The sequence below is a fragment of the Dipodomys spectabilis genome, unplaced genomic scaffold (assembly GCF_019054845.1).
Source record: "Dipodomys spectabilis isolate Male_0828 unplaced genomic scaffold, ASM1905484v1 ptg000051l, whole genome shotgun sequence".
Taxonomy (NCBI): domain Eukaryota; kingdom Metazoa; phylum Chordata; class Mammalia; order Rodentia; family Heteromyidae; genus Dipodomys; species Dipodomys spectabilis.
The window spans coordinates 18,783,674-18,811,215 of NW_024870728.1; the positions used below are offsets into that span (position 1 = coordinate 18,783,674).

At 37.0% G+C, this 27,542-nt stretch overlaps 1 protein-coding gene across 1 annotated transcript in view; it reads right to left on the reverse strand.

Annotated features, from left to right (window-relative positions):
* Positions 1–5,646: 5,646 nt before the first annotated feature.
* The window catches only part of Cps1 (carbamoyl-phosphate synthase 1), a 108,971-nt gene continuing 87,075 nt past the window's right edge, over positions 5,647–27,542 (reverse strand). Inside the window, 10 exon segments of the mRNA XM_042679131.1 lie at positions 5,647–5,794; positions 6,476–6,605; positions 8,524–8,579; positions 8,581–8,637; positions 9,911–9,970; positions 17,444–17,542; positions 20,135–20,209; positions 22,775–22,945; positions 24,576–24,665; positions 26,484–26,591. Coding sequence (XP_042535065.1) covers positions 5,696–5,794; positions 6,476–6,605; positions 8,524–8,579; positions 8,581–8,637; positions 9,911–9,970; positions 17,444–17,542; positions 20,135–20,209; positions 22,775–22,945; positions 24,576–24,665; positions 26,484–26,591 — 945 coding nt within the window. The 3' untranslated portion in view covers positions 5,647–5,695.

Below are 27,542 nucleotides of genomic sequence, written 5' to 3' on the forward strand. Positions count from 1 at the left end.
AATAGCACAGTAATAGAAGAGAAAGGGATTTTTTATATATATATAAGAACAAAAAGAAAGAAAGAGTAAGAGAAAGTAGGAACAATAGTAAAGCTATCCTTTTTTTAAAGGTAAGGGTGTCTAGAATGATAAGTAATTAAAGGTCTTTGCAGATTTGATTGAGTGTGTGTGAGCATTTATGGCACCTGTGCCCACAGGGGGCCCCACCAGCAGCCAAATGGTAATGCTGGTGTGTAATTACAGAGCACTTAACTGCATTCAGACATGGTTTGTTTCTCTGATAATTTCCACTTTCATTGTTCAAGAGGCTGTGGACACTGTCAAAGCCGAGGTTCAAGTACCTGCAGCTGTTGAGATAAATGAATGTTGAAGCTGTTTTATTTCTTAAAAAAAAAAAAAATCTTTCCAATAGGAATACCGCTTAAGAGGAAAGTTTGACAGAAGTACTTATAAAATATTTGTCTTACGTTCCCACAGCCTTAAAATCCTAAATCTATAAATGTATTACTCTTTCTTCTTCTTCAATTCAAAAGCTGGCTGAGCTCCTTTTTTCCCCTAAATTCTCAGTTGGAAAAGTTACTTCAATTTACTACTCAGCTCTACAGACACCATCTCTGTATTGTCTGCACTTGTGATATATGGCAAATTCAGACATTTAACGATGTGTTAACCTGTTTGTATGAAAGAATGAATGTGTTCCAAAAAGGACGAAGACTTGCCAAATCTAAGCACAAGTATGTTTCCTCATTCTTGCATTTTGTCCTCCAACAAAAAATCTTGAATGCATTATTTGTATTGAAGACTTTTTAAAGTCCTGTGCATTAATATATATACATATATATGTATGTATGTGTGTATGTATGTATGAACAAGAAAAGGAAAATGAAATACAACAAAAACAAAGTTTAACTTAACTACTTTTTCGGCACCATGGAAGAAGTGCTACTGGCTTAATTTTCCAAACACATAACTTTACCAACAGTGTTGCTTAATTATTATTCTTTTTACCATTCTACTATAATTTATGAAAAGATACTCAAAGTAATATGACAAAATGTTGTTAAATTCCTACCAAGAATTAAGAATTGCTTAAAATTTTTTGGTAGTTATTTCTTCTTTTTTTTAGACAGTCGTGGGGCCTGAACTCTGGGCCTGGGTGCTGTCCCTCAGCTTTTCAGTTCAAGGCTAGCACTCTACCACTTGAGCCACAGAACCACTTCTGGCTTTTTCAGCTTATGTGGTACTGAGGAATCAAACCCAGGGCCTCATGAATGCAAGTCAACCACTCTACCAGTGAGCCACCTCCCCAGCCCTTTTGGTAGTTAGTTCTAAACTGATCATTGTCAGCCTGCTCACATTTGGCTGAAGTGTAACCTGTGTGTTTGTGTGTGTGTGTGTGTGTGTGTGTGTGTGTGTGTGTGTGTGTCCCCACATGCACGTTCATTCACACATATGTATATAGATCACATTGATACACAATTGACAGTGCTGCGATTTGGATATGATATGTGTGCTTTCCCAACCATGTTGCTGAAGATGGTGGTATTGAGAGGTTGTGTGGACCTTTAAGGTTCATGGGAATAAGCAAAGTGGAACCCTGACTAATTTTCATGAGAATGGATAGACTCTAAATCTATGTCTTCCTGTTTAGAAATGTGATTTCTTATTGCCTTAAACACTTTGATGCTATGAAGTCTCAATCAAAGCTAAGCTGATTCCAATACCATGCTCTTGAACCTCCCAACTTGTGAGCTAAATAATCTTCCATCATAAACCTCATTTCCCTCTAATATTTTGGTACAGTAACCAAACCCATACTAATTAGATGACACATACGTATGTAGGTAGGCAAATAGGCAGATAGATAGATAGATAGATAGATAGATAGATAGATAGATAGATAGATAGATAGATGATAGGTAGATAGATATAGATGACAGGTAGTATAAAGCAAATGAGTTGGTAAAATACTACCAATAGGCAAATTTTGGATAATTTTGCTTTTCAAAGTTTGAGCCAGATAGTGTCACATATATCTGTAATCCCAGCATTTAGACTAATGTGGGAAAACCACAAGTTCAAGTCTGGGACACAAAGCCAGATTCTGTCTCAAAGAACAAACCAAATATATTTTGAAACATGTTAAATCAAAAACTATTTTTGTTTTTTAAAATATATTTTTATTGTAACAATACTGTACAAAGGGGTTACAGTTACAGGAGCAAGGTAATGAGTCTGTTTCCTATTGAGGATTGTTACCCTCTCCTTTGTTTTTCCCCTATCATCCCTTTCCTCCCCAACTCCTCCTTCCCATCCCCCTCACCTGCAAAGTTGTAAAGCTCATTTTCAACAGTGTCTTGTATATCTCATTGTTACAATGGGTCATCCTGTTTTCAACTAAAACATCTTAATAGTTCTATCTTGTTTTAAATGTACACAACGAATGTGCCTCTAGTCCTTTGTCTCCACACATATTATGAACTTCAGTCACATCAGGTTATTTGTAATTTTCTTAAATGACTGACCTTCCTTGGGAAATACAAGGCATTGTTCAAAACATGACATCATCTCCCTCAAATGCCCTTCCCTGATCACTGCAGGAAAGCTAAATGTGGCAGTCCTTGGGCTTAAACTAAAAGACTGGGCACTGCCCCTGAAGTTTTTGCTCAAGGCTAGCATTCTATCACATAAGCTATAGCTCTACCTCTGGTGGTTAATTTAAGATAAGAATCTCTTTTGAACCACATATCTGGCAGCATCTGTTACTAGTTTTATTGATAATGGCCATTCTAATTGGTGTGAGGTGGAATTTGATTTGCATTTCTTTTGTGGCCAGAGATATTGAACATTTCCTCATGTGTCTATTGGCCATTCTTACTTCTTTGAAGAAATCACTCCTCAAGTCTTTAGCCCACTTGATTATGGGGTTGTTTCTTTGAGGATTTGTTTTTGGGGAGCAAAACTTTTTGACTCTAATTATATTTTAGATGAGGCTCTTGTCTGATGCATAGCTAGTAAAAATCTTCTCCCAATCTGTGGGTTTTCTATTTATCTTGCTAGCTATGTCCTTTGCCATGCAGAATCTCTACAGTTTGATGCATTTATCTAGCCTTTTTTTAATTTGTTGTGTTTCTGGATCTTTACTTAAGATGTTTTGACTTGTGCCAAGGAGCCCTAGGGTTTCCCCTATCCCTTTCTGTAATATTTTCAGCGTATCTAGTCTTACACTGAAGTATTTGATCCATTTGTACTTTTTCTGGTGCAGAGTGATTTATAAGGATCTACCATAGAGTCTCCTATGACCCAGCAATCCCAATCCTGGGCATTTACCTATATGACAACGAACAAGGCCACACTAAAGATACCAGCACAACCATGTTCATTACAGCATTATTTGCCATAGCTAAGATATGGAATCAACCCAGATGCCCTTCAGTGGATGAATGAATCAAGAAACTGCAGTATATATACACAATGGAATTCTATGCTTATATCAGAAAGAATGACATTTCCCAATCATAAGGAAATGGAAAGACATGGAGAACTTCACAAATTGGAGAAGGGAATTGGGGGGCGGGGGGGAGTGGGAAAAATGAGGGAGGGGGTAACACTATTCAAAAAGCAATTACCTTACTTATGTAACTGAAACCCTTTTGTACATGACCTTTACAATAAAATACAATCAAAAATTAAAATTAAGTCATACTGATGACTTTCTGGTCATCAATATGAAGTCTTAAGAGCTCAGCCTCCCAAGTAACTAGGATTACAGGTGTGAGCCCAGCACCCAGCATGTATCTTTTAAAACATAAGATACAAAACATCAAGACTATTTTACATGTCCTTGACCATGTTACTTAACTACGGAATTTCTAATCTTCCCTTTATTTTTGTAATATAGCATAACAGTGTATGTTTATTGGAATATTTTTAACTGCCTGAGGAGAAGGCATATTCTATGCAGAAAGCATATTTTATTGCAGTGATGGTGGTGGAAAGAACAAGTACATTGACAGAAAAGAACTAGAGCAGAAGCAGAAAAGATATGGGTAAACCTGTGCAAAACATTACAGAGACACATTGCATACATTCAGGCAAATGAATGATTGGTCAAGAATTAGCGTTCAAGGAATAAGAAATTAAAGCTTCCATCCACGGTGATAACAGAGAGTACTGAGGGGAAAAATGAATTTCAAACTGTACTTTCATGTAGATTCATACTAAAGGGTAATTTGTTGATAGGATGAGAGTAAGAGACAAGGAATGAAAGCTATTGAAGCATCTGTGTTTTGGGGCCCCACCACAAACCACATTTTAGGTAGTGATACCAAGTTAGGGTGCCACTGTGCATATTCACATTATCTCCATAAGAAAATACTGGTTCACTTCCGGGTTGAGTTATTATTATTATAAATGACATATATTATAAATATATTATAATATAAATGTATTATAAATGACATGTTTAAGTTTGTTATAGATCTAGGGATGTAACTTGGTGACAGAGCATTTGCCTAACTTGCATGAGGTCCTCAGTTTGATTCCACAATATCAGATGTTATAAAAAGGTGTTACATCTTTGTAGCAACATTGCGTCAGTGGGGGATAGTGCCTAGGAAAAATGATAAGCAATGACCCAAGTCCCTACATTCTGTTCTATCCCAGAATAAAAATGATTTAAAAGCATCAAATGAATACATAATGCAAGAATTCAGCTGCTACATTGTCTCTTAATAGTATTTTATTTAAAAGTTCACTATTAGAGCACTTACAATAACACAAAATACTTAAACGTGGTCAAGGGCTGTTCTGAAGGAAGTTTTCTTTACATAGGAGCAATGAAATTCATACATTTAAAAGTGTATGAATTTGGGACTTAGATCAATAGAATCTGTCATCTGAAGGAAATAGACACAACTTCTACCTTGTTCCAAGAGAAAGAGAGAGAAAGTACAAATGACACAGCTCTGAAGATTTCATTTAGCTCAGAATAAGCCAAAGAAAAGAAAAGCAAGAATATAACCACTTTAGTGTTTCTTGTACCTGCTGACAGCCCCAAAACCAAAATTGCAAGCCACTATCCATTAAGTAAATCCATAATCTAAAAATCTGTCACATTTGTCCAATTCAGTATTATAAGAAAGAAAAATGATATAACTGGATTAGCCAGGGAAGTGAGAATGATAATGATAATCAGAAATGTCCCAGCAACAGGATAGAAAGGTTCATAAATTACATCTATAGTTCTTCATTTCTACAAATTTGTATCGTATTCTGTTCTGCTAATGTGTCCTGAACATGGCAGATACAATCAAAAGGTATATTTAAGGTATGAAGAATTTAGAGGATAGAACTGCAACATCTTCAACTTCAATCACCATTCATCAACACCATAAAAAGTGAACTGCAAATAAGCACATAGGTAAGCCTAATCCACCAAGAACTAAAATAAACATATCAGTAAGCAAATGAAAATCTCATGAACAAGTTGCTGAGAAAAGACTCTTAAGAAGCTTTTGAAAAAGTGTCTGACAGCATTTAATTGTGAAAGATACAAGATCTTAAAGTATAGCACAGTAAAGGGGAAGAAAGTTTGGTGTCAATATTCATCCTGGGGAGACAAAGCTGGGAATCACTTGCTTCAGATAAAACGTGGCTCAGGAGGATTGAAGGACAGCTCCGGGAGACTGCTGCTCTATGCTGCTTTTCCAGCACTGTACTGCCTGTAGTGGAAAAGACTCTTGGAGTCCACATTGCGAGATTTCTGCACAGCTTCAGCAAAAAGTTTGGTCACCTAAAAATAAAATGCCAAGAATCTTAGCAACCTCCAAGAGATGAAAGTGAATGTTTAATGAACCAGAAGCGAAAAGTCACAGTGCCTGCTACCAGTTTTCAAAGAAGCATGGGATGAAAGGTGCAATATATTTTTTTAGATGGGGATTGTTTTTCCATCTTAGGCCTCATCATGAATAAGTTTATTTCTTCCTCACTGGAGGATTTAAAACAGACTTGGGGAAAAAATAAAAACACAATAGATAGTTAATGAATCTCAAATCTGTGAATCTTATCACTATCACTTATCATTGTCTGTGAATTGCACAAGAACTTGTACTACATCTGGACTTCTAATTACTAACTACTTGCTTTTTACATGGTGTCTTTCCTTGAGAAAGAAGATTGAAGGTTGAGTGTTTATTTCATATCACACTGTCACTTTTTAACAAAGGATAATTGAGTATGTAATTAAAGAGCCATGGATGTTGATCTCATTTGTTTGATCAACAAATGCTCTGTGTCCCAGGTAAGCCATATCCTAACTATATTGGCATCATTACTTTAGACTCTATTAAAACTTCCTCTCTGTTCTGACTGCTACAAGGAGTGGAGAGATGTGGCTCTACTGATCAGTTTTGTTAGGGGAAGCCTTCTGGAAAGAAAAGTAACATAGGGCCTCTAGCTACATGAAAGAGCATACCTGGAAATTAGTCAGAAGAGCAATTCCACTGTCAACGGCTGTCCTCCGGATCACATAATTATCATGGACAAACTTGGTGTTGTTGTTGGGGAGGTTAATCACAAGGTCAATGCTGCCATCTCTTATCAATCTAGAAGAAAAAACAAAATAACAAAAACTTGCAGATGGTAATGTATATTTTGTCATTAGTTCCAGGAAGATCAACGTAAATTACTCCCTTAGTCATTCAGTCAATGTCATGCTGAGTTGACCCTCCTCTTTTCCTTACTGAGTATATATTCAAATGACCTGGATATAGGTATTTTAATTTCAACTTCATTCCTTCAAAGAATTCTAGTGGAACGCTAACAGGATACATAAAAATAAAACAAAAATCTATATTCCCTGGAAAACAGACCTTACTCTCTGACCACTGGAAAATCCAGAAATTTGACAGAGGTTGGTTTGTTTGAACCAACAGGAGATTCTTCCAGCATAAAGGATCTTCCACGTCCACTGTCCTGCCCTCAGGCCACATCTACTTCACTGTTTGTTTCTGGTGCCTTTCAGCAGGTGGATTTCAGGATGAACTATTTCACATTCTGTGTGGGGTTGTGACACACACTGAGATGTGATAAGCATAAAGTGGTGTTGATTATTGTTTCACAAAGCTATGCAAAGGGCATAGAGTACCACTGGAAGCTTGGTCAGGTCTGTATGTGATGCCATTATTTTATAAATGTGATAGAGATTTATAAATTGACTGGTTAGGACCTCTGAGAAGTAGTATAAACCACAGAATTTGGAATTGGAGAGCCAGTGGGTGGACTAAGACACCTCAGAACAACTGAGAATAATTGACTATATGCTACATAATCTTGTAAATGTCAATGCACTGGCCTTCCTCAAAGATTGTGCAATGCAAAATGTGTATTTTAGCATAAGCCAGAATCTAATAGTGATAAGGCCTAAGGAAAACTTGATTAAGAAATGGCCACTTAAGGACCTGTTGCAACAATGAGAAGTACAAGTTGTCATGTCCAAAACGAGCTTTACAACGTTAGTGCGGGGGGGGGGGGGGGGGGGGGGGAAGGGGGGGAAGGGGGGGAAGGAGAAGGATTGGGATTAGGGGGGGAGGGGGGAGGCTGGGAAGGGATGTGAAGGGTAAACAAAGGAGGAGGCTGCAATGCTTGGTAAGAAATGTACGCATTATCCTGCCCATGTAACTGTAACTCCTCTGTACAGTATGTTCACAAATAAAATTTAATTAATAAAAAAAAAAAATTAAAAAAAAAAAAAAGAAATGGCCACTTAAATAATGAAATAGATGATATTATTATAGCTCACTCCAGCTTTATGCATGTAATAAGTGCTAAACAAATTGACCCATAACCAAAGTGAAATGAACATGATCATATATATCATATGTATAAGAGTACATATTTATGCATACATACATGCATACTATTGTATGTATGTATGTATATAATTACATAGAAGCATATATACATACATACTATTGTATGTATGTATATATGCTTCTATGTAATTATATATGATAAATATGATATATATTACATATGATTCCATGTTATATATAAACAAATTAAATATATAGTCACACACATACATACATATAGTGTTTAAGTAGTATTTGATATAGTCAGGACATTAACAGGGCAGAATATGATAAAAAAAATTCAGTAAGATGAAATACACATTTAATTTATAAACCTCTCCGTCATGATGTTTGCATATTTCCTCTTCCTGATAATCATTCTCACATATCTGGTTAATCCAGTGAGATTGCTTTCCTTTGCTATAATTCTGCATTTGACAAAAGTTTTATTTGTGTACATCACGTATACACCCATGACAATATATATATAATGGCCAATTTCCTGAGTGAAACTATACTGTCATCCACAATTCCATTCATGTTTAATTTGGTTCACTAAGAGGACTTCTAAGTGACCCGAACAAAAATGAAACATTCCTACTTTATCAGTTCTCACAATTAATATCCTATCTACTGTAACAACTTAGAAAACAGTCTGTCCAATTCTTACTTTCTGATGGAAGAGAGACTTGGGTTCTGCCCTTCCTGAGATGGCCATGCCACGGGGGGTGGCAGGGACATTGTTGGCATTGAGCCAATCTGACGTGGCTTCTGTGGCAAAAAGCTGCATTGAAAAAAGAAAAAGTCAGTTAATTCAGACTTAGAGATCCAGGAAGACTACTAGTATCACTTAAACCATAAAGAAGAAATTGATGAATATTGAAGTAATGTGTTTTCAAGAGTAGAAACGTGAGCCATGCCCCAGGGCTCATATAATTTTAGTTACTCAGGAGCCTGAGATCTGAAGATTGTAGTTCAAAGCCAGCCTTGACAAGAATGTTGGTGAGATGCTTATCTCCAATAAACTACTCCCTCCCCCCAAGAAAAGCCAGAAGTGGAGCTCTGGCTCAAATGCTGGAGTGCTCACTTTGAGCGCTTAGAAAACTTAGAAACAGTGCCCAAGCCTAGAGTTCAAGGCCCAGGACACACACACAACACACACACAAGTAGAGACTTGAAAATAGAATGTATGGGGGCATGAGAACTTTGTTATATTAAAATATTTACAGTGGGCCAGGTCCCAGTGGCTCATGCCTATAATCCTAGCTACTCAGGAGGCTGAGATCTGAGGATCACGGTTCAAAGACAGACTGGGCAGGAAAGTCCGTGAGGCTCTTATCTCCAATAAAACGCTAGAAAAGTGGAAGTGGCACTGTGGCTCAAGTGGTAGAGCACTCACCTTGAGCTGAAGAGCTCAAGGACAGAGCCCAAGCCCAGAGTTCAAGCCCCACAACCGACCAAAAAAAAAAATATATATATATATATATATAAATATATATATATTTACAGTAAAAAAATTAACAACCTTACATTTTAACTACCCTTATAGAAGAGAAATACAGAAGGATTCATGGTTTAGCATTTATTTTTATTAGGTGAACACAATCTTATGCCCACAGAACCACCCTTGAGCTTTGGGAATAATTTTGTTTTTACTGAACCAGGTTTCCTGTAGAGGTATGCACTGAAAAAAACTTTTGCCTGAAACTAAAACAGCTGGAAACTATGACCTCATATGGAAAAAGGCAAATAAAAAAGGAAAAAATATATGGAAATATATGGAGACTTTTCCCAATTGTGCATCAGCAAAGTTTCTAAGTTTTTAGCTGACAGCTTCTATTGAGTTTGTAATAACTTTGTTAAAACTTAAAACTAGTTATTCTGATCATTTTGTTTTGTTGAAGTTGATTTAACTACTAAATGAGTTAAATCTTTGGGGTTGAAAGGACATATTTTGAATTACTTATTTTTCCTATTTCTGCAATATTTTATTTGTGGGCAGATATGAATACTGATAGAGAACTACTTGAAGAAAAAATAACAATAATAGCGCATACCTTGAAACCTTCATTGTGTAATTGCTCAGCCACACCAAGGAATCTTGGACGGAATGATTGCTGGAAAAGAATTTAACAAATTCACTTTGTAGATGTGCATGCTCTTTTTTTCTCCTACATATAATACAGTGTTTGCTCATACCATCATAATTTTATAAAAAGCAATCCCATAGGTGGTCATGTGTTTAATACTCAATGCTGAAAAGTATTTTCCTTTAATCTACCTACTGTATGAGTCCCTAATTTTTTTCCAAAATGGGTAATAAAATTCCTTTGATATTATCTTATTCTCTACCTTTCATCTAGTTGCTTTGTCACTGTAGGTGTAGACCCACCTAGTTCTACAAGGATCCTTCACATGGACAGGGAGAATTTAAAAGGCATCTGGGTCAAGACTGGCTATTGTGTTTATCCAACTTGCTCTAATTGCTGAGTTCTAATTTAGCCTTCACTAAATTAGTAGCTCATGAACAGAATGGAGCTGCAATAACTCAATTGTTCAGAAATCAATTTCACATTGGCTATCAGGTGATAAAAGTTTGTGGGTAAAGAATGAGCTCTGGATTCCCTAAGCTCCATTTCCAATTTTGGCCTTACCACTCACTAGTAGTGGACACTACAAAAAGTAACTGTCCTTGAGACATCAATTCACTTCTAGAACAGCGAAAATAGTACTATTACTACTTCCCAAGGCTCCTCAACCTATTAAGCTTTATGACCTTGAGCAACGTAATCACCCTAGGATGTAGTCTCCTCTGGCATAAATGGAAATAATTAACAGTACCCCTGCACAGGCTCAGAATGACAGCTCAGACAACTAATTTGTAAGTAAGCTACATAACTATTAGAACGACTAATACTTAGCATAGTTACTGGCCCCAAAATAGCTCTCAATATTAATTGCAACTATTAATATAATTGTTTTCTGCATCCACCCAAGACTACATTCCTACTCTTCATCCCTATTTTGAAGCTTAGTCTCCTCTATTAGCTGTTATACTTTCAACAAAAAGCAACCCCATGAATGTATACATTTGTATGATGCACATATATACATATTATACTTTCACATATATTTCCCCAATGTGTTAGTCACTGTTCAGATGTTTTCTTTTACTTTTTCCACATGGTACTGAGAATTAAAGTCAGAGCTGCCATTCTATCATTTAAAACCACATTGCCAAGACTCCTATTTTTAGCTTACTTTTCAAATACTCTTACGAATGTGCCCATGTATTTTCAAATGGAGAGCCTCCTATGACTGCCTTCTGAGTTGGTAGAATTACAGGCATGTGCCACCACACCTCAGATATTTTTTCAAAGTCCATTGTTGTGGTTTTCCTAAGACCCCAGCTAGATTTGTTTAGGTTCCACACCCTGCCTTCCCTGGATTCCTGCTGACCACCACCATCAAATGACTCCCACTTCTGAGCATACCCCTTGCACCTAAGAGGTTATACTTCCATGACAGTGATCAGGATGAAAGAAAACAGAGCTGAATGATTGATGTAGAGAGCAAACCTAACTTTCTGCTTATTAGCATGAGTGTCTGAGAATTGAGCTAAATAAAATATTTAAAATAATATATATATATTCAATTATAGATACTTCAAAATAATCATTCTTTTTAAATGATATTATATTTTGCTAGTTTCCCTTTACAAAATGGTTTTAAATGGATAATGTAACTTGGTTCCTTCAAGAACTATCTTATGGCATATTTGAGAGTGGAGAAAGAAAAAGAAGGATGAAGTAGAAATAATACATTGCAATATGTGAAGATATTGCAGGTGTCTCAAGGAAAGCTGTTAATCAATAAAGGGAAAAGGAATCAAGAAAAGCAAGAGACAGGGTTAGTCTGAGCAAAACATAATACATGTATGTCAGACATACCATGGGGAAAGTCTTCACTCAATTAATACACACTAAAAACTAGGAGTGACAGGAAAGAAAGACAGCTTCTGTTGACAAGCAAGAATCAGCGGGAGAGGGGAGGGAATGGAGATAGTAAATGAAGGTAGATATGACCCAAGTATGTGATTTGAACAAATAAAAATAGAAGTGCTTGAAATGGTTTTAAAAAGGAAAGTGGTTACAGTAGTGTGACAGAGGGCGTGAGATTGCTGGGGTTGTATATAGGCATAGCTAAACAAAATCCCCCTTGTACAACTAATAGATGTTCATAAAAATCTTTTTAAAAAGAAATTATATCAGTGATGATTGAAGAACAATCATGGATGTGACCTAATTCAGATCCAGAAAGTAAAAATGGTGATAAAATAAATCAAAGGGGGTGGTGGCTGGGAATGTGGCTTAGTGGTAGAGTGCTTGCCTAGCATGCATGCAGCCCTAGGTTTAATTCCTCAGTAGCACATAAACAGAAAAAGCCAGAAATAGTGCTGTGGCTTAAGTGGTAGCGTGCTAGCCTTGAGCAAAAGAAGCTCAGGGAGACAGGGCTCAGGTCCTGAGTTCAAGCCCCAGGGCTGGCCAAAATTTTAATTATTTTAAAAAAATCCAGATCTGTGCATGATGTTGGTAGCACTCAGCCCACAAAAGCCTTCTAATATGTACACACAGAGGTTCTCCATGATCTAAATCCTAGGAAAAGACTCCAAAGACAATGTTCAAATACAGAATTCTTTCAGATTCTAGCCCTCTCTGGCCCCTAGAACTGCAGTTTTATGAGAGGAAACTATTGCCAAATAGAAAAGATAAATGCAACTGAAGGAATCTCAGCTAAGGCAGGCACTGGGGTTATTTATGACACTCTCCTAGAACATGAGCTTAGATACAAGAAAGTCCACAGCTACACATTTTAAAAAGTCAAACAAAAAACAGAGTATAGAGAATAACTCTTAGTGACAATAGGAAAATGTAATAAGGCAGGTAGAAACATATATATATATATATATATATATATATGAATATATCCATATATATCATATTAGACAGAAGAACAGGACAATCAACCTGTGCAAAAGGTTGATATTGCTAAGAGGCAAAACCAGATAATCTTTAAGGTTTTCTTCAGAGTTTAAGATACCATGATATAAGGCAAATGCACAATCAAAAAAGTGTGCAAAAGTAAATTCCTCAGGATACAGAATACTACATATTGATCTGCTAAACACAGAATAGACTGAAGTGTGCACCAAAGCAGATCAGAAGGCTCAACAAAATATGTGTTCTGCTGCTACCAACTTTAAACTCTCAACTTCTTAAACCTTCCTCTGTCACTTAAAATATGGTGATGATGATAATGAGATAACTCTTAGCCAGGTTTGCAAAATATCATTCCACAAATAAAGTGGTTCCTAAATTGTGGTCCCTACATCAACACGCTCAGAATCAACCTGAAGTTATTAATAAACAGGACAATGTGGATCAGCAGCCCAGATGTGATTTCCAGCCATCAGAAACTCCCCAAGAGATGCTGGTACATGCTTCAGTTTAGAAATCAGAATGAAGCAAAGCAAGATGGACTACCTTTCACTCATTTTACACTTTGAGGTGAAGATGTATTAACCCTTAGCCAAAGTCGCCATGAAAAATGTTGAGGGAGGAGTACTACAATGCAATTTTTTTCCCCTTTGCCATTTTAAAGTAAAATAAGTCAGCAAATCCTCTGAGACCTGCAGACACCAGGCAGAACCTCATTATGGAGCTGTTTCAGTACTGTCTCCCACGTGGAAAAGATAAATATCCAACATGACAGTATTGGCAGCTCCCAGCTAGGGAACCACTCTGCCTTCTGGTCTGGGGTGTTGGCTTCCACACACACATTATAAACTTCTATCAAACACGTATTGAACACTTGTGACACATAAAACAGCCTCTCTATAGAAAGAAATTACAGCTGTCAGCTTGCATCGGAGTAGGCTCAGATTTCAAAGCTGATTGAAAATACCGGTGCAAGAAACCATTTGTTACTAAAGGTGAAAAGTACAAGATGATTTATTTTCTTGGAAATGTTTATAAGGAAGAAAGTCCTTTTAAGAGTGAAATACATAGATGTATTTCCTCCAATGATCATTTTCACATTAATCCAACTTCGAGCTGCAAAAAAGACAGCCTAGTTACTATCAAGTCATGCTCATGGATTCTACAGGGATGCGTGGATTGACAATGGCCTGGTTGTTCCTAATGATGCCTTTTTGAAAATAAAAGGTTATTCATGTCACTCGGAGTTGTCTTTTCAAATAAAAATGCTTGCTTTGTGTTTCTGAGAGATGTTGGAGCAGATGTCAGGTTGGTGCATGCCACTTTCCGAGCATCACTGAATAGCTCAATCAAGGAGAAAAACACAGTGAGTGCTCTTGATCTACTCTAGAGTAAATCACTCATTGTTAAAGAGTGTTCTAGAAAACCTCAAAACAAGGCAAGACTGCCTACTCATAGCTGCTAAAAATAAATCACGATGGGATGAAAGGTGCCTGGAACTATTGCAGGAAAATCAAGGATGATTGTGTTAGCACATAAACCTTCATTATACCATTCTTATATTACAAATGCCTTGGGATTTGGAATCACTCTTGCTAGAGACACAGAACATGCTATCATTGACAAGAAACCTTTGACAAAAATCTGCATCTTGATTCTTTTTTCCCCCTCCTAAATCCTAATTCCAAAATATTCATCTTATACATATTTCAAACTTGCTAGGAAGTTTCACCTATGAGATTTTACTTTAGAAGGACAAAAGCAGTCTGTGTGAAGGAAAAGGGAAGCAATTAGAGACATTAAAAAGTTAAGAAGAATGCTACGTACTGTGTGCGCCTACCTGCTTCCATACACGCAAGTACACACAATTTATTTTCTAAAACATAGAGAAGTTTCCGATACCTGACTACATAAAAACCATAGAAAATGTCTATGAAAAAAATATTCCCAGGCTCAGAGTCCTTTCTCTTCTACTCCATATTGCTATGATCCTTTCATTTTATCTTGCAACTTGTTGTGGGAAAATAATGAGTTATGGTATATTTATTAAACCTTTCTACTTTTAGCATGCATTTGGATCAGGATGTAGACACGAAATAAGGCAAACATTATTTCAAAAGGGATAATTACTGGCTATTCTCTCCATTGATAAATGAAAGAATAATAAAGCAAATTAACTACAACAAAGATGGCAACCAGTGTTTTTCTGTGAATGAAGTCCATACAACAATGAATGATAGCCTTAAGAAATCAAAATGCAATTACAGACATTTGTTTTTATAACTTCCTTACAAGGATTAGGGATTTAGCTAAGTGGAAAGCACAGAGAGTTTGCCTAACACATGCAAGGCTCTGAGTTTGGTACTCAGGAAAATTAAAAAAAAAACACCTGTCTTCCATAACTGGCCCTCAATCAGTTACTTTCCAATGTACTTGCTATATATAGCAGCTCTATATTCTATGTCCTTTTCCATTTGATTTTATGTATTTGAAAGAGCCCTATTAGTTCTGGCCAAGTGAAAAATTAAATAAAATATTGTTAAAATAGTAAAATGTGTCCTTAAATACAGAAGCTATGTGGCATTATCTCCATTTGCCAGGAAATCTAGATAAAAAGTTATGGTTAAATTTGATCCCATTCTAGCTTAAAAAAAAAAGTCTAATGACTTGCATAGCTATTATCTCTCAACTTAGTATATTCTGTCATGTGTTTTATTCAGTTTAAGTCATCAGATTAAGCACTTTTTTAAAAAAATCACTATGAATGAAAATCCCTCTTGTAGTCATAAAGAGATTTGTTCTATTCGAAATGAGACAGCATCGCTAGAACCTGATAATCTGTAAAGGTTTGCTATCTTGCTCATCAGTTTCCCCAGTTGTATTTCACTATAATTATATTAAATATTTTTATTAAATATTAAACACTTCATTAAATAGTATAACCATTAGTTCTATTAATACTCAAAAAATTATATCCAAAATGTGTATTTCTAAGTCCCTAACAGTTTTCACTCATACATTCACAGAATGTTCTTTGCAACAACTCATGTGGCTGTTGGAGCCTTGATCTCCTTAAAAAGCAAATGCATTGAAAGGTAAACTTTCAATAGACAAACCAGTGCTGCTTTAAGCTACATTTTATTTACCTACAAAACCCACTTTTTCCTATAAAGCAATATGCTGTTCATTTACGCCAATACACACCAATGCTTCATAGGGATCAAATTAACTTTTGTTTCACATTTCCCTGCAGCACTGAAACTAAACAAGGCACAATTTTATACATCACTGACTTCTTCAGCTGGTATTTTAAAATGTTAGCACTATTATGATTGTTGTGAAGATGAGGGTGAAGGGCATGATCTCCTCTGAATGCCCCCAGGGCTCACATTAAACTTTAAGCCATAACTGGAAGGTGGACAAATATTCTCATACTGGGGACTTAATAATACTTAATACCCATTTATAACGTGATGAGTCGTTCATATGATGTGATTTGTCTCTAAACTGCCATTAAGCTTCCCAATTGCAAGTCATCTTGTTAGCTTCTGCTCTAACTATTCACCATTGCCCTTCCAATACCTTTATAAAGAAAAATCCCAAGTTACTCTTTGCAGAAACTTCTCCAAAGCCACTACACTTGTCCAGTCTCCAGAGTCTAATTTGCTAGTGCTAAAATACCCTAATGGCATGGCATTTATAATAATCACCCACTGGCTTGAGGATACCTGGTAAGTTCTAATTATATTTTTATTGATTTTGGGGTAACCATGCAGGGTTTGCACTTATTAAAGGCACAGCAGGAATATTATATAAATTTCTTCATTTTTTATAGGAATGGAAAATTACTCATCTCAAATAAAATTGAATGAATAGTGGGAAGTATTGTTTACAGGAATTTTATAAACATAATTGTTTGTTGACTCTTTCAATAACCATCCTAAGGGGTAATACATGTTTTCCATCCAACAAATTACACTAAGACTTAGATTTAAGTTATGTTTATAAGCAAACAATGCCCATCCATTGCATGAAGATACTGATTTATAATTGCCTCACTCTCCTAATAATAACAAACAAGAACATCACACTATTCTCCTGGATATTTCATAGGTCCATCAAGTCACTGATTTTCATTAAATATTCAACGTGGAATGTGAGGGGGAAAATCTCTCATCTTCACTTTGACAAATATGGAGTTTAAGACACCAAATAATCAAGTAGATCACTGTAAAATGGCAAGATTATGGATGAAGACTTACAGGCAGTACTTACAAATGGAAGAGTAGATGCTCTAAATATGGATGTGTTACCAAAGGCATACAGAGAGAAGGCAGGAAAAGGGACAATGAGATGCAGCCTCATTGAAACTCATGTTCATGAAACATATTCAGGGACTAAGGAGAAAGATGGACAGCAAAATATATAGAAAAACCCTCATCAAGGAATTGAGAAAGATTCATTTTTCAGATACTCTGAGGAACCCTGATTAAGTGCTACTTCTCAAGCAATCTCACCTTTTCCATACAATGACCATTTCAGCCACTCACAGTGTGTGCCCCTGGGAATGGGGGAAAATTTTATACAACTTACCTGGATTCCAATAAGAATGCCTTTCTGTGGTATCTTAAATCCTGTAGAAAGCATTGCCTTTAGGAAGGCTGTATGAATACCTTCACCAAAGCAAGCCACCTGTTTAGGAATAAATGAAAGAAAAAAATAGTGAACTAAAGTTAACCACCAACACACAACAAAAAACAATAAAAACTACAAAACACAAATGATACAAGTGCCTAGTTATTCTGAGACTTCTTCCATCGCTTTTATAGATATTACTGATAGACCAGGCAATCTGAATTCAGAGACCAATTGACTGGCCAGAGCAGATGTATCTTATGTTTTTAATTAAGCATAATGAATGAATAAGCAATTCTTCCTCCATCCAACAGCATTCAGTGGAGCAACATAGGGGATTCACAGCTTCTAGTCAAGAATGTGTTGAATTTCCAAATGTTAATATGACCCAATGCTTCAATAACAGTATAGGTCACATTATGCTATGTAGCCATACATAAATTTACAGGTCACTAGCAGACATGACTAGTTGCTAATCAGTTAGCAATCATTGCATAGACATTGTGAGCAAATCATTGAGAAATTTACTAACAATACGAACATCTCAGAAGAGCTTTCAATTTTTGTCATTTTATAGACCAAACCAAATTAACATGTAACAAGTCTTTTGAAAACCACATTCATATATAGGAAATGAATCCAAACTAGCATATAATGTTAGGATATGCAGAGCTTTCATCTGTCTGAGGAGACAATGCTACAATACAGCCACCATAACTAGAGGACAAATGGTATAATTTAACTCGATGGGAGTCGATGCTGCCATGCACATCGCCATTTGGCATGGGTCCAGAGCGAGCATTACAGTAAATAACACTGATGGTTGAATTCACTCTTGTAGCAAATGACTTTTCTCTCACTGAGCAAAGAAAGTTCTCATGACTATAACCTTCAGGTGACCACAAGTACATGTTGCTTTTCACTCTGCAGTGAACACTTTCATCAGTCAAATACTGGACAACTAACTGGAGTCATGTCAGCTTAAGTTAGTAGGTCTTACGTCCTACTGAAAGGAATTGTGCCAACCTAGTCTACCAGCAGACACAAAGAAACACAGTGGTTTTAGCAACTTCCTGTGAAATCACCAAGTGCGGTCAAATATTCCAGTAAAGATTATGACTAGAAAGTCAAATACCTCTTAACTAGACTTAAGCTGCAGACTTAAATAAGCTCTTTCAATACTGACAACATCTCTCTGAGCCATAACTGAAATTTTGAAGCTAAAATTATCATTCTGATTTCGGTTATCCAAAAGACACTGACACATCACACTGATGACCCTTGGAAAAATGTTCTTTCTAATAATAGAAAAATTGCCTTCTACACTTTCAGAAAACATATGAGCACGAGTTTCAATACACATAAGGAGGCAGGAAAGAAAGAATCACTACACCCAAACTTGCCACACCATAGAAATCAGCATGAAGGAAAACAGATCTCTCCCTAATCCAAACACTGGAGCAGCTGAAAACAGCCTTTGGATCAGATGACCTTCAATTGACTGGAAACTTAGGGTATACCCTCATGTTAAAGGTATTTTGGGGATTGGGCATAGCTAAATGGACTTTCTTGGTATACATAAGACCCTGAGTTTCATTCCCACCATAAGCGAAACAAACAAAGCCAGAGTTTTTTTGCCTACTAAATTAAAACAAGGATCAAAAGGGCTAAGCAACCCATTTCTAAAAGAACAACTCTAAACAAGATAGTCATTTATTCCTCACTGCCTGCCTCCTCGTCTCAGCTGGCTTCTCATCACCGATCGTGCTTGTAACCTAGCAACCATATGAAACATCACATATTTGTTGCAATTAAATTTTTGCCTCTTTCAGATTCTCCTTAATACCAAGAGAAACAATGATGCCTCCCAGTGTGATGCTGTCACTCCAATGGGTACTGATGTGGATCTGAAGGTTGTATCTAGTATGTCTGTCAGGGGCTAGGTGATTCATAAAATGTCCTGACACTGACATGTACAGAACTTTCCAGAATCTGACAGCTCTCTATGTGAAAACACATCTCACATTCTTAAAGAAACCATCCATTGACACAGTTCCAATACAAGTAAAGAAGGACATCCAGTGGCCAAGTCCATTATGGTTTTCAGCTAACCATCAAGAGGGTAAAGTTGCTTTAAATGTAGTCCACCCCTCCTCCCTCACAACTCCGCTACAACTACTACCAACGATCAACTTGATTGTATATAGTCTCAGGCATGGTGTTTGGAATTTATTTTACACTAATATTGGTATATACAATGATGGTTTAATAACTTTAAGCAAAAAGGGGCCCTGGGATTTTGCATTTATCTGCAGATTCCACATCGTATAGGTCTATAAGCTCAGTATATACAAAGATATACATACACATATACACTGGACATATGTACTTAGATGTCTAGAGAAATATCTGAAAGTTGTTCTCTGAGGGCAATGTGGAGATGATTGATGAACACATGTATTATATATCCAGGTTGAAATGTAAGCATGAATTTAGATTATTTCCAAAAATGTAAAAATGTTTTCTTTAATTCAAAATTTTTAAATCCTTTCAGGCTTACTCTGAAAGCAGAAGTTCATATTCTTCTCATGCATATCTAAAACCACAAGTAGATGGAATGAGAATATTCCCAGATCATTAGCTACTTACCTCTCCAGTGGAAGCCATCTCACATCTCAAAATAGGGTCAGCATCCCGCAACCTGGGCCAGGAAAACATTGGAGCCTGTCAGACAAAACAGGGAGGAAAAGTTTAAGAGGAGAAATAAAAGTAAAAGACAGGATAAATACTTTAGTGAATCATCTCTCATAGTATTTATTTAGGGTATGGTAGACATGAAAAAAAATCTCTTTGGTCTAAGCATATGACTTGAAAGATGGCTTTAAACTACCATTCCAAGAATCTGTTGAGCTCTTGGCCAGAAAGCTGGGTTAAATAATCACAAATTACTTCTGCAAATAGGTCCCCTTTGACCAGTCTAGACCAGTGTTTCTAATCTGGCCTGCACATATTCTTACTGGAAGGATTTCAAACAACGTCTACTGGGCATTGGTCTCCCCCCAAAAAACAGAGTTCAAACACATTTTTTTTCCTTGATAGGCTTCTGGAACATTTGTCTTCTTGTTCTATTCATTTGAACTTACAACAAGGCACCTTGCCAGAAATGGCTGTCTGTAAGCTTACTTCTGAGACATTAAACTGTTGTTGACACCTCTTAAGAGCTTTGAAAAACATTCTGCTGGAAACATTTTTTCCCTGAACTTTTATATGAACTAGAACACAGGAGAGTTTCCCTTTGAATTATTTTTATCAGTGTGGTTCACTATGAACCAAGTCCTTGCTTCTTACTTATGACCATCTATCTGGTCTAGACAATTCCTCCATTGCTTCTAGCATTTCTCTTAACCATCATGAGAATTCCAGCCTCAGGTAATATCACTGAGGGTCTTCTCCATCAAATTATTATTTATTTCTGCATGCAAATTTCCCTATCACTCCATCTACTGATTTCCATCTGCCACACAGGGCTACTATGATTGACAATGAACAGACACTGTGATAAAATTCAAGACTTGTATAACAATGGCAATTAGGAGCAAGAAGGCAGGAAGATACAGTGCATTTTGGAAGTATCTATCCATCAATATTATTTTCAGTTGGACTACATATATGTAGTCCACACATATATGTGTGTGTATAGTTTTAAAAATATAAGAAGTAATGCAGCAGCGACATAAGACAATATGTTGGAAAGGAATTGCACAATTGGGGGGACATATTGGGAAGCAAAATGGGAGAAAAATGAGGGAGGGGGTAACAAGTTTGACAAGAAATGTATTCACTATCTGACATATGTAACATCACCTTGACAATAAAACTAAGTTAAAAAGAAAAAAGTATGTATTGCTAAATATACGAATAACAAGATGAATTTAAAATTGATATATAGTATTCCAGAAAAACATTCTAGAGCCTCTTACCTATTTAAACAAACAAATGCGTATGTGTATTGTGTTTGGTGTGTATGTGGACATGTGTGTATAAATCACTGAAAGCTCTAGCAACTGATGCTTGGCTATAGTCTCTAGGAATAAAATATCATCCCCTTCTCTGAAAAGTGACATTTCATTTCATCACACTATAAAATCCTAAATATCAAAATAAGCAAATTAAGACATATCTTTTTGCTCACAGTTTCAACTTAAAGCTTCCACTATAAAAGTCAGATGTTAGAACTTTAACTGTACCACAATTATGGTTGAAATTGCTAACATACAGGAACAGACACCTTATGAAGGCATCCAAAATATGTCGATGTCACACAAATACATTATACAGCCAGGCAACAGTAACTCAGGCCTGTAATCCTAGCTACTCAGGAGCCTGAGATCTGAGGAATGTAGTTCAAATCCAGCCCAGGCAATAATGTCTGTGAGATTATTTCCAATTAAACACCAAAAAGCCAGAAGTGGAACTGTTGCTCAAGTGGTAGAGTCCTAGCCTGGAGCAAAAATAGCCCAGAGAGAGCATTCAGGCACTGAGTTCAAGCCTCAGGGCTAACACACAAAAAATATTGCACAACAATAATTAATTTCATTATGTGCTTCATCTAAGCAATTCAGATATATTTATATATGTCACTAATTCTCATTCCTATTCAGTGAAGCAGTAGAAGTCATAATTATGAGCAATTTGGACATAATCATATTGAATCAGCTAGAAGAATATAATGACAGCATTATTAAGGCAATATTAAAATATAATTTTAATTCCTTGCTCTTACCAGCACATTGTAAACAATAGCCATGATCTCAATTTCCCAAAGTCAAAAATGTGCCACTACAGAAAATACAAACTAAGCAACGGTGGTCGAAGCAACGCCTCAAGGAACCCGCTTTTATATACGACTCATGCATTCCTCAAGACTTGGCACAACTCAAAAGTGCCACGATTCAAGCCTTATCCTAGCAAAAATATGTCTAGAATTTCTGTTTAGCAGCTGAACCAGAACCACCATGTGTCAGCTGTATAAATATAGCTTAGAATTCACTTGAGTAGTTGGTTTTGAAGTCTTGCAATTTTAGATGTTTTTAATTCTGCAAATGTACAATCATAATTCAGTTACCTGGAGTGCAACTCTATTGCATTATTGAAAGGAAGCAAAACCCCCCTGTCTAGTACTTTAGTTAGAAGATTCATAAACATCACAAGATTTTTTTTTAATGGAAAATTCTTCCTAAATTTCACTGAAGCTCATAAAAAATGACTCAGATTATTTTTTTTAATTACCTTAATTGCTACGTAGTCAGCAGGAATTATGGGTCGATCCAATGTGGGAAGACGTTGCTCCTCGATGTTCTCTCCAATCATGACCTTCGTGGCCACATCAATAAAGTCTACCCCGAGGGTCTTAGAAACAAATGGGAAGGATCTAGACGCTCTCAAGTTACACTCAATCACCTGAAGACAAAATTTAAAAGCACAGAGACGATGAAAGCCCATAATAATATTGATGATATTTGCTTTGCAACTTAGCTTTCAGCTTTTGAACAAGAGACCAGCACGATACCTCTCGCCACCCCACACCACCCCTCGCCCCCATCCTGTCCTCTTTCTTTTTCTAATGGTTTCCTTTTAGGGAAGTATCTTTGAACTCCAACTTTTCCCCATTCTCTTTCAACAATTCACATATACTGGTAATAAGTTTAGCTTAATGTAGGGCCACGCCCCTTCTAAAAAGACTTCTTGGATTTACATTGGCAGAAGATTAAAGTCTCCTCTGAAGGCATTCTCTCTGCTTGCTGCAATGAACCTATACATTACATCATATAACATTTTCCTGGCCCCAGTTCTACTTTTCCAATTTCCCTTTCATTATTTATCTAGAAAAATGATCTCACTAAACTGAACTACTCACTGCCCCCGAATGTAGGTGGTTTTCTCATCCTGTAGATGACCTTACATGTATGTGTAATATCCTTTCAATCAATGTACTTTGTTTGTGCTGATATTTTTTTTGGGTGGGGGGCATATGGCACTGGTGCTGGGGCTTGAATCTGAGCCTTGGCATTATCCCTGAGCTCTTTTGCTCAAGGCTATCACCCTAAAACTTGATCCACAGCACCACTTCTGTCTTGATCTGTGATTAGTTGGAGATATGAATCTCACAGACTTTGGTGCTGGCCTGGGTTTGAACTGTTATTCTCAGATCTCAGCCTCCTGAACAGCTAGGATTATAGGCATGAGCCACTGTTGCCCATCTAGTCCATGCATTTTTATTTCTCACAATCCAAGATAACCCGTAAATTCCAGATCATACCACAAAAATATTCCTTGAAGCATTTGAATCACATATTAACCTAGGCCAGGCATCTGATATTCAACTATGTGTTTGCACAAATGTGTGTTACACACACTGCAAATATCATCTTCTGGTACACCTCCCCATTCACCTCACTATCACTAGCAGCTATTATATTGTACTTTATACTTCAATTTCACTTTCTTCCCAGTGTTAACTAAGTTACAAGACCTTTAAGAGAAGAGGCTGTTTTTTACACCTACATAATCTCATGTCTTCACAGTTGGTGAGGAATGGATGAATTTTTTATTAGTTACATAAAAAAGCAAAAAATGAATATGAATAACGCAGTCTGTTTTAAATTGTATTTGTTTACTTTTTTGCAAATGGTATTCAACACAACTTTCTTGTCTAGGTAAAGAGTAAGTAGAACTTCAGTAAAGCAGTTTATGAATACTCTAAACATGCACTTGAACAGATTGTAGCTATCTGTACTGTACCGAGGATGGAATACTGCATATTCATTAAATTCTATGTATTCCATCCACAGTATATGTAGTGTGGATGAAATGTTTTACATAGCTGTGATTGGCATACCAATACCACTAAGAGCCTGTGACTTCAAACAAGACAGCCATTACATGTCGTACAACAGCCCACTCTCAGACCTAGCAGCTTCTTGGGTCTCAATGGCTCTGTGGCTGGTATTCTCAATGATCACCAAGGGACACAAGCTAACATGACCAAACACAGTAGCAATGTCCTCTCAAGCACATTTGTACTTCTTACCAAGACATCATTTCCTTTGACGAGAAACTGAACATTGAACGGGCCAGAGATGGCAAAAGCCTTGGCAATCTTTCGTGTAGCATCCTTCACCTAGAGCAAAACAACAAGGACATAGGGCTAAAGAATGCAGCATAGAAAAAAAAAATGCAACATAGATTTTAAAAAAACAGCAGAGGTATAACATCTTAACTTGAAATTTTCTTAATTTCTCTTTATAGAGCTCTTTATCTACAACAACTACAATAATAATGATGCTAATAATAAGGGGACTAGTTGGTTAGTATTGTATATATAATACAATATAATAGGTACTAGTCACAACAGAAAAACAAAAAAAGAACAAGTAATCTTACAGAATTATCTGTCTGGAAAATAACCTGTCTCCACAATTATCTAGTCTGGTATTAGACTGAGGCTTAAAAGACATCCTTTTAATCTGCTTCAGCACCAGGAACTGTAATCCAAACTCTCTATCAATCTAATGACCTTTCTCCTGAGAGGTGCAGGCCTTGAAATTACAAGGTACTGCAAAGAGACCAGGGAGATTTCTTTTATGTTGCTTTTCTGTTGCCCTAATGTCTACAAGAGTAGATATTATGGAGGAAATGGTGTTTGCCTGCAGGGAGGTACCACACATCTTCATGCAACATGTGGCGGGGGGGATTTCTATATCTAATTGGAGCCAGAAGGTCCCTATATCAAGACAGAGCACTGAATATAGGAAACAAGTGCAGATCACTCATTACAGTTACAGGAGTAGTCCCTCAATTTAATAGGGTATAAAAGGATGTATAGTCTATTGTACCTAGAGCTCTTAGAGATTTTTTAAATTCTGAGTTTTCCAATGTCTTCTATTCTGACATGAGAAACTGAAGAATATTTGAAATCTAAGGACTTTCTTTCGTGCTGCTCCAATAACAAAGCATCAGCACATTAACAGGAGCCCAATAAGGGCAGCACGGGATTCTGATAGTAGGATTATCTGAAAAATTCACTAAAAAAGCTGAGCTACCACTGAGCCCTGGCTCGCATGCATGAGACCCTAGGTTCGATTCCTCGGCACCACATCAACAGAAAAAGCCAGAAGTAGTGCTATGGCTCAAGTGGTAGAGTGCTAGCCTTGAGCTGAAGAGCTGAGGGACAGCATCCAGGCCCAGAGTTCAAGCCCTATGACTGATCAAAAAAAGCTGAGCTCATGTAAGCATACCGAAGGCCAGTGAGATAGATATCCTCAAGAGAGACCTAAGGTGATAGACGCACCTTAGGTGTTCATCCACCATGTGAATTGAATACTGGAGCAGAGTCCTCTCTCTGGGAAAGTCCTTTGAAGAAGTGGTTCTCAACAACAATAAAAAAAAAAAAACCCTACATATCAGGAAGTCTTGGTTTTAGGTGAAGCTAAGGCTCCAATACTTTTCCAAATCACAGCTGCATGCCTGCTAGATGGCACTAAGACACATCGCTGTATATACTGCTGCCCAAAAATATGGATGACTTACATGACATCCATTCTATCCACTCAAATTGTGGTTCCCAGACCAGCAGCCACAACATTAGAGGGAGATTTGATAACACTGAAACTTCAGGGCCCCTAAGAACTATGAACTCAGACCCTAGGGTTGGAGCTCAGCCATCTTATTTTAACAAGCTTCCTGGGTATGCCGGAAACTGACTGAAGTTTAAGAACCACCACACTAGTATACAATCAAACAGGCTCTAAAGTGCAGCGAAAGAAAGAAATCATCTTTAAATGGCTCAGCTGACTAGGACCAGGAACTTTCTCTCACTAAATTTAACCTGGAGCATTTCCTGCATCACTACCTCAGTTTAAAAAAATAAAAGTGATTTTTTTTTAATCTGATTTTCATCTTTGCTGTTCCCTTCCCATGCTTATTCATCAATAATGACCTTTTCAATGGCTCCTTGGCTGATGGTCTGTGTGGGCAACATCAGAGTGGCATCTCCAGAGTGGACTCCAGCATCTTCAACATGTTCAGAGATGGCATGGGAGATGACCTGCCACGAAAAGATTGGAGAAAGAGTTTTCAGGCACTGAAGCTACTCCTTCACTTACCACTTTGATTCTGAGCATTGACCAGGCCCTTTCCTAAGCTCCTGGCAGAAGCAGGACAAAAGAGAAGAATGTGCTGTCTCCCCAACTCTGCAGTGAAAAGTGAGCTCTAAAAACGGTCAAGAAGAGTTCAGTATCTCTTATTAGTATCTCTTACTATCTCAATATTTCCATCTCTTCCACTGATCACTATGAGTATAAATAACGGGAAAGGAAGAAAACTAAACCAACTCACACTTGACTTTTGAGAACAAGATAGGAAACAGTAACATTTGGCAAAAGGAACAGAAGAAAAGAATGTCTATGCCAATGGGATTAGGATTACTTAGGTAGACTAGAAAGAAGAATGGAAGATCTGATCCAAATATTATTAAATAAGTTAGAGACTAGAAAGAGGCAAAAGGGTAAATGGTTTTGTTAGGGGTTTTTTTTGTTTGATTGTTTGGGGTTTTATTGTTTGTTTTTGTCAGTGGTGGGGCTTGAACTCTCAGCCTGGGAGGTGGTGTTGTGTTTTATAATGAATCAAAACATCATGTGGAGCTGGGCCCCAGTGGCTCACGCCTGTAATTCTAACTACTCAGGAGGCTGAGATCTGAGGACCGCGGTTCAAAGCTGGCCCAGGCTTTGTGTTTCCTGTCTTTCATATTTTAAATGGTGACAGAAAGAAAGGTGAAATTGGTGATCTGAAAGAAGAGGTTAGGGAGGAGAGTTCTAGGAAAGCAAAGCTTAGAACATCTGAGATGCCCTTTCCCCCATAAAACCCTAAGACTTAGAAGAACTCAGGGAGTTGGGGGTAGCTCAGTCACTGCAGCCTGGCCATTGTGTTCCATTCCCTGTACCACAGAAAAAGAAAAGAAAGAAAAAGATAGAAAAGAAGGAAAGAGGAAGAGCAGGAG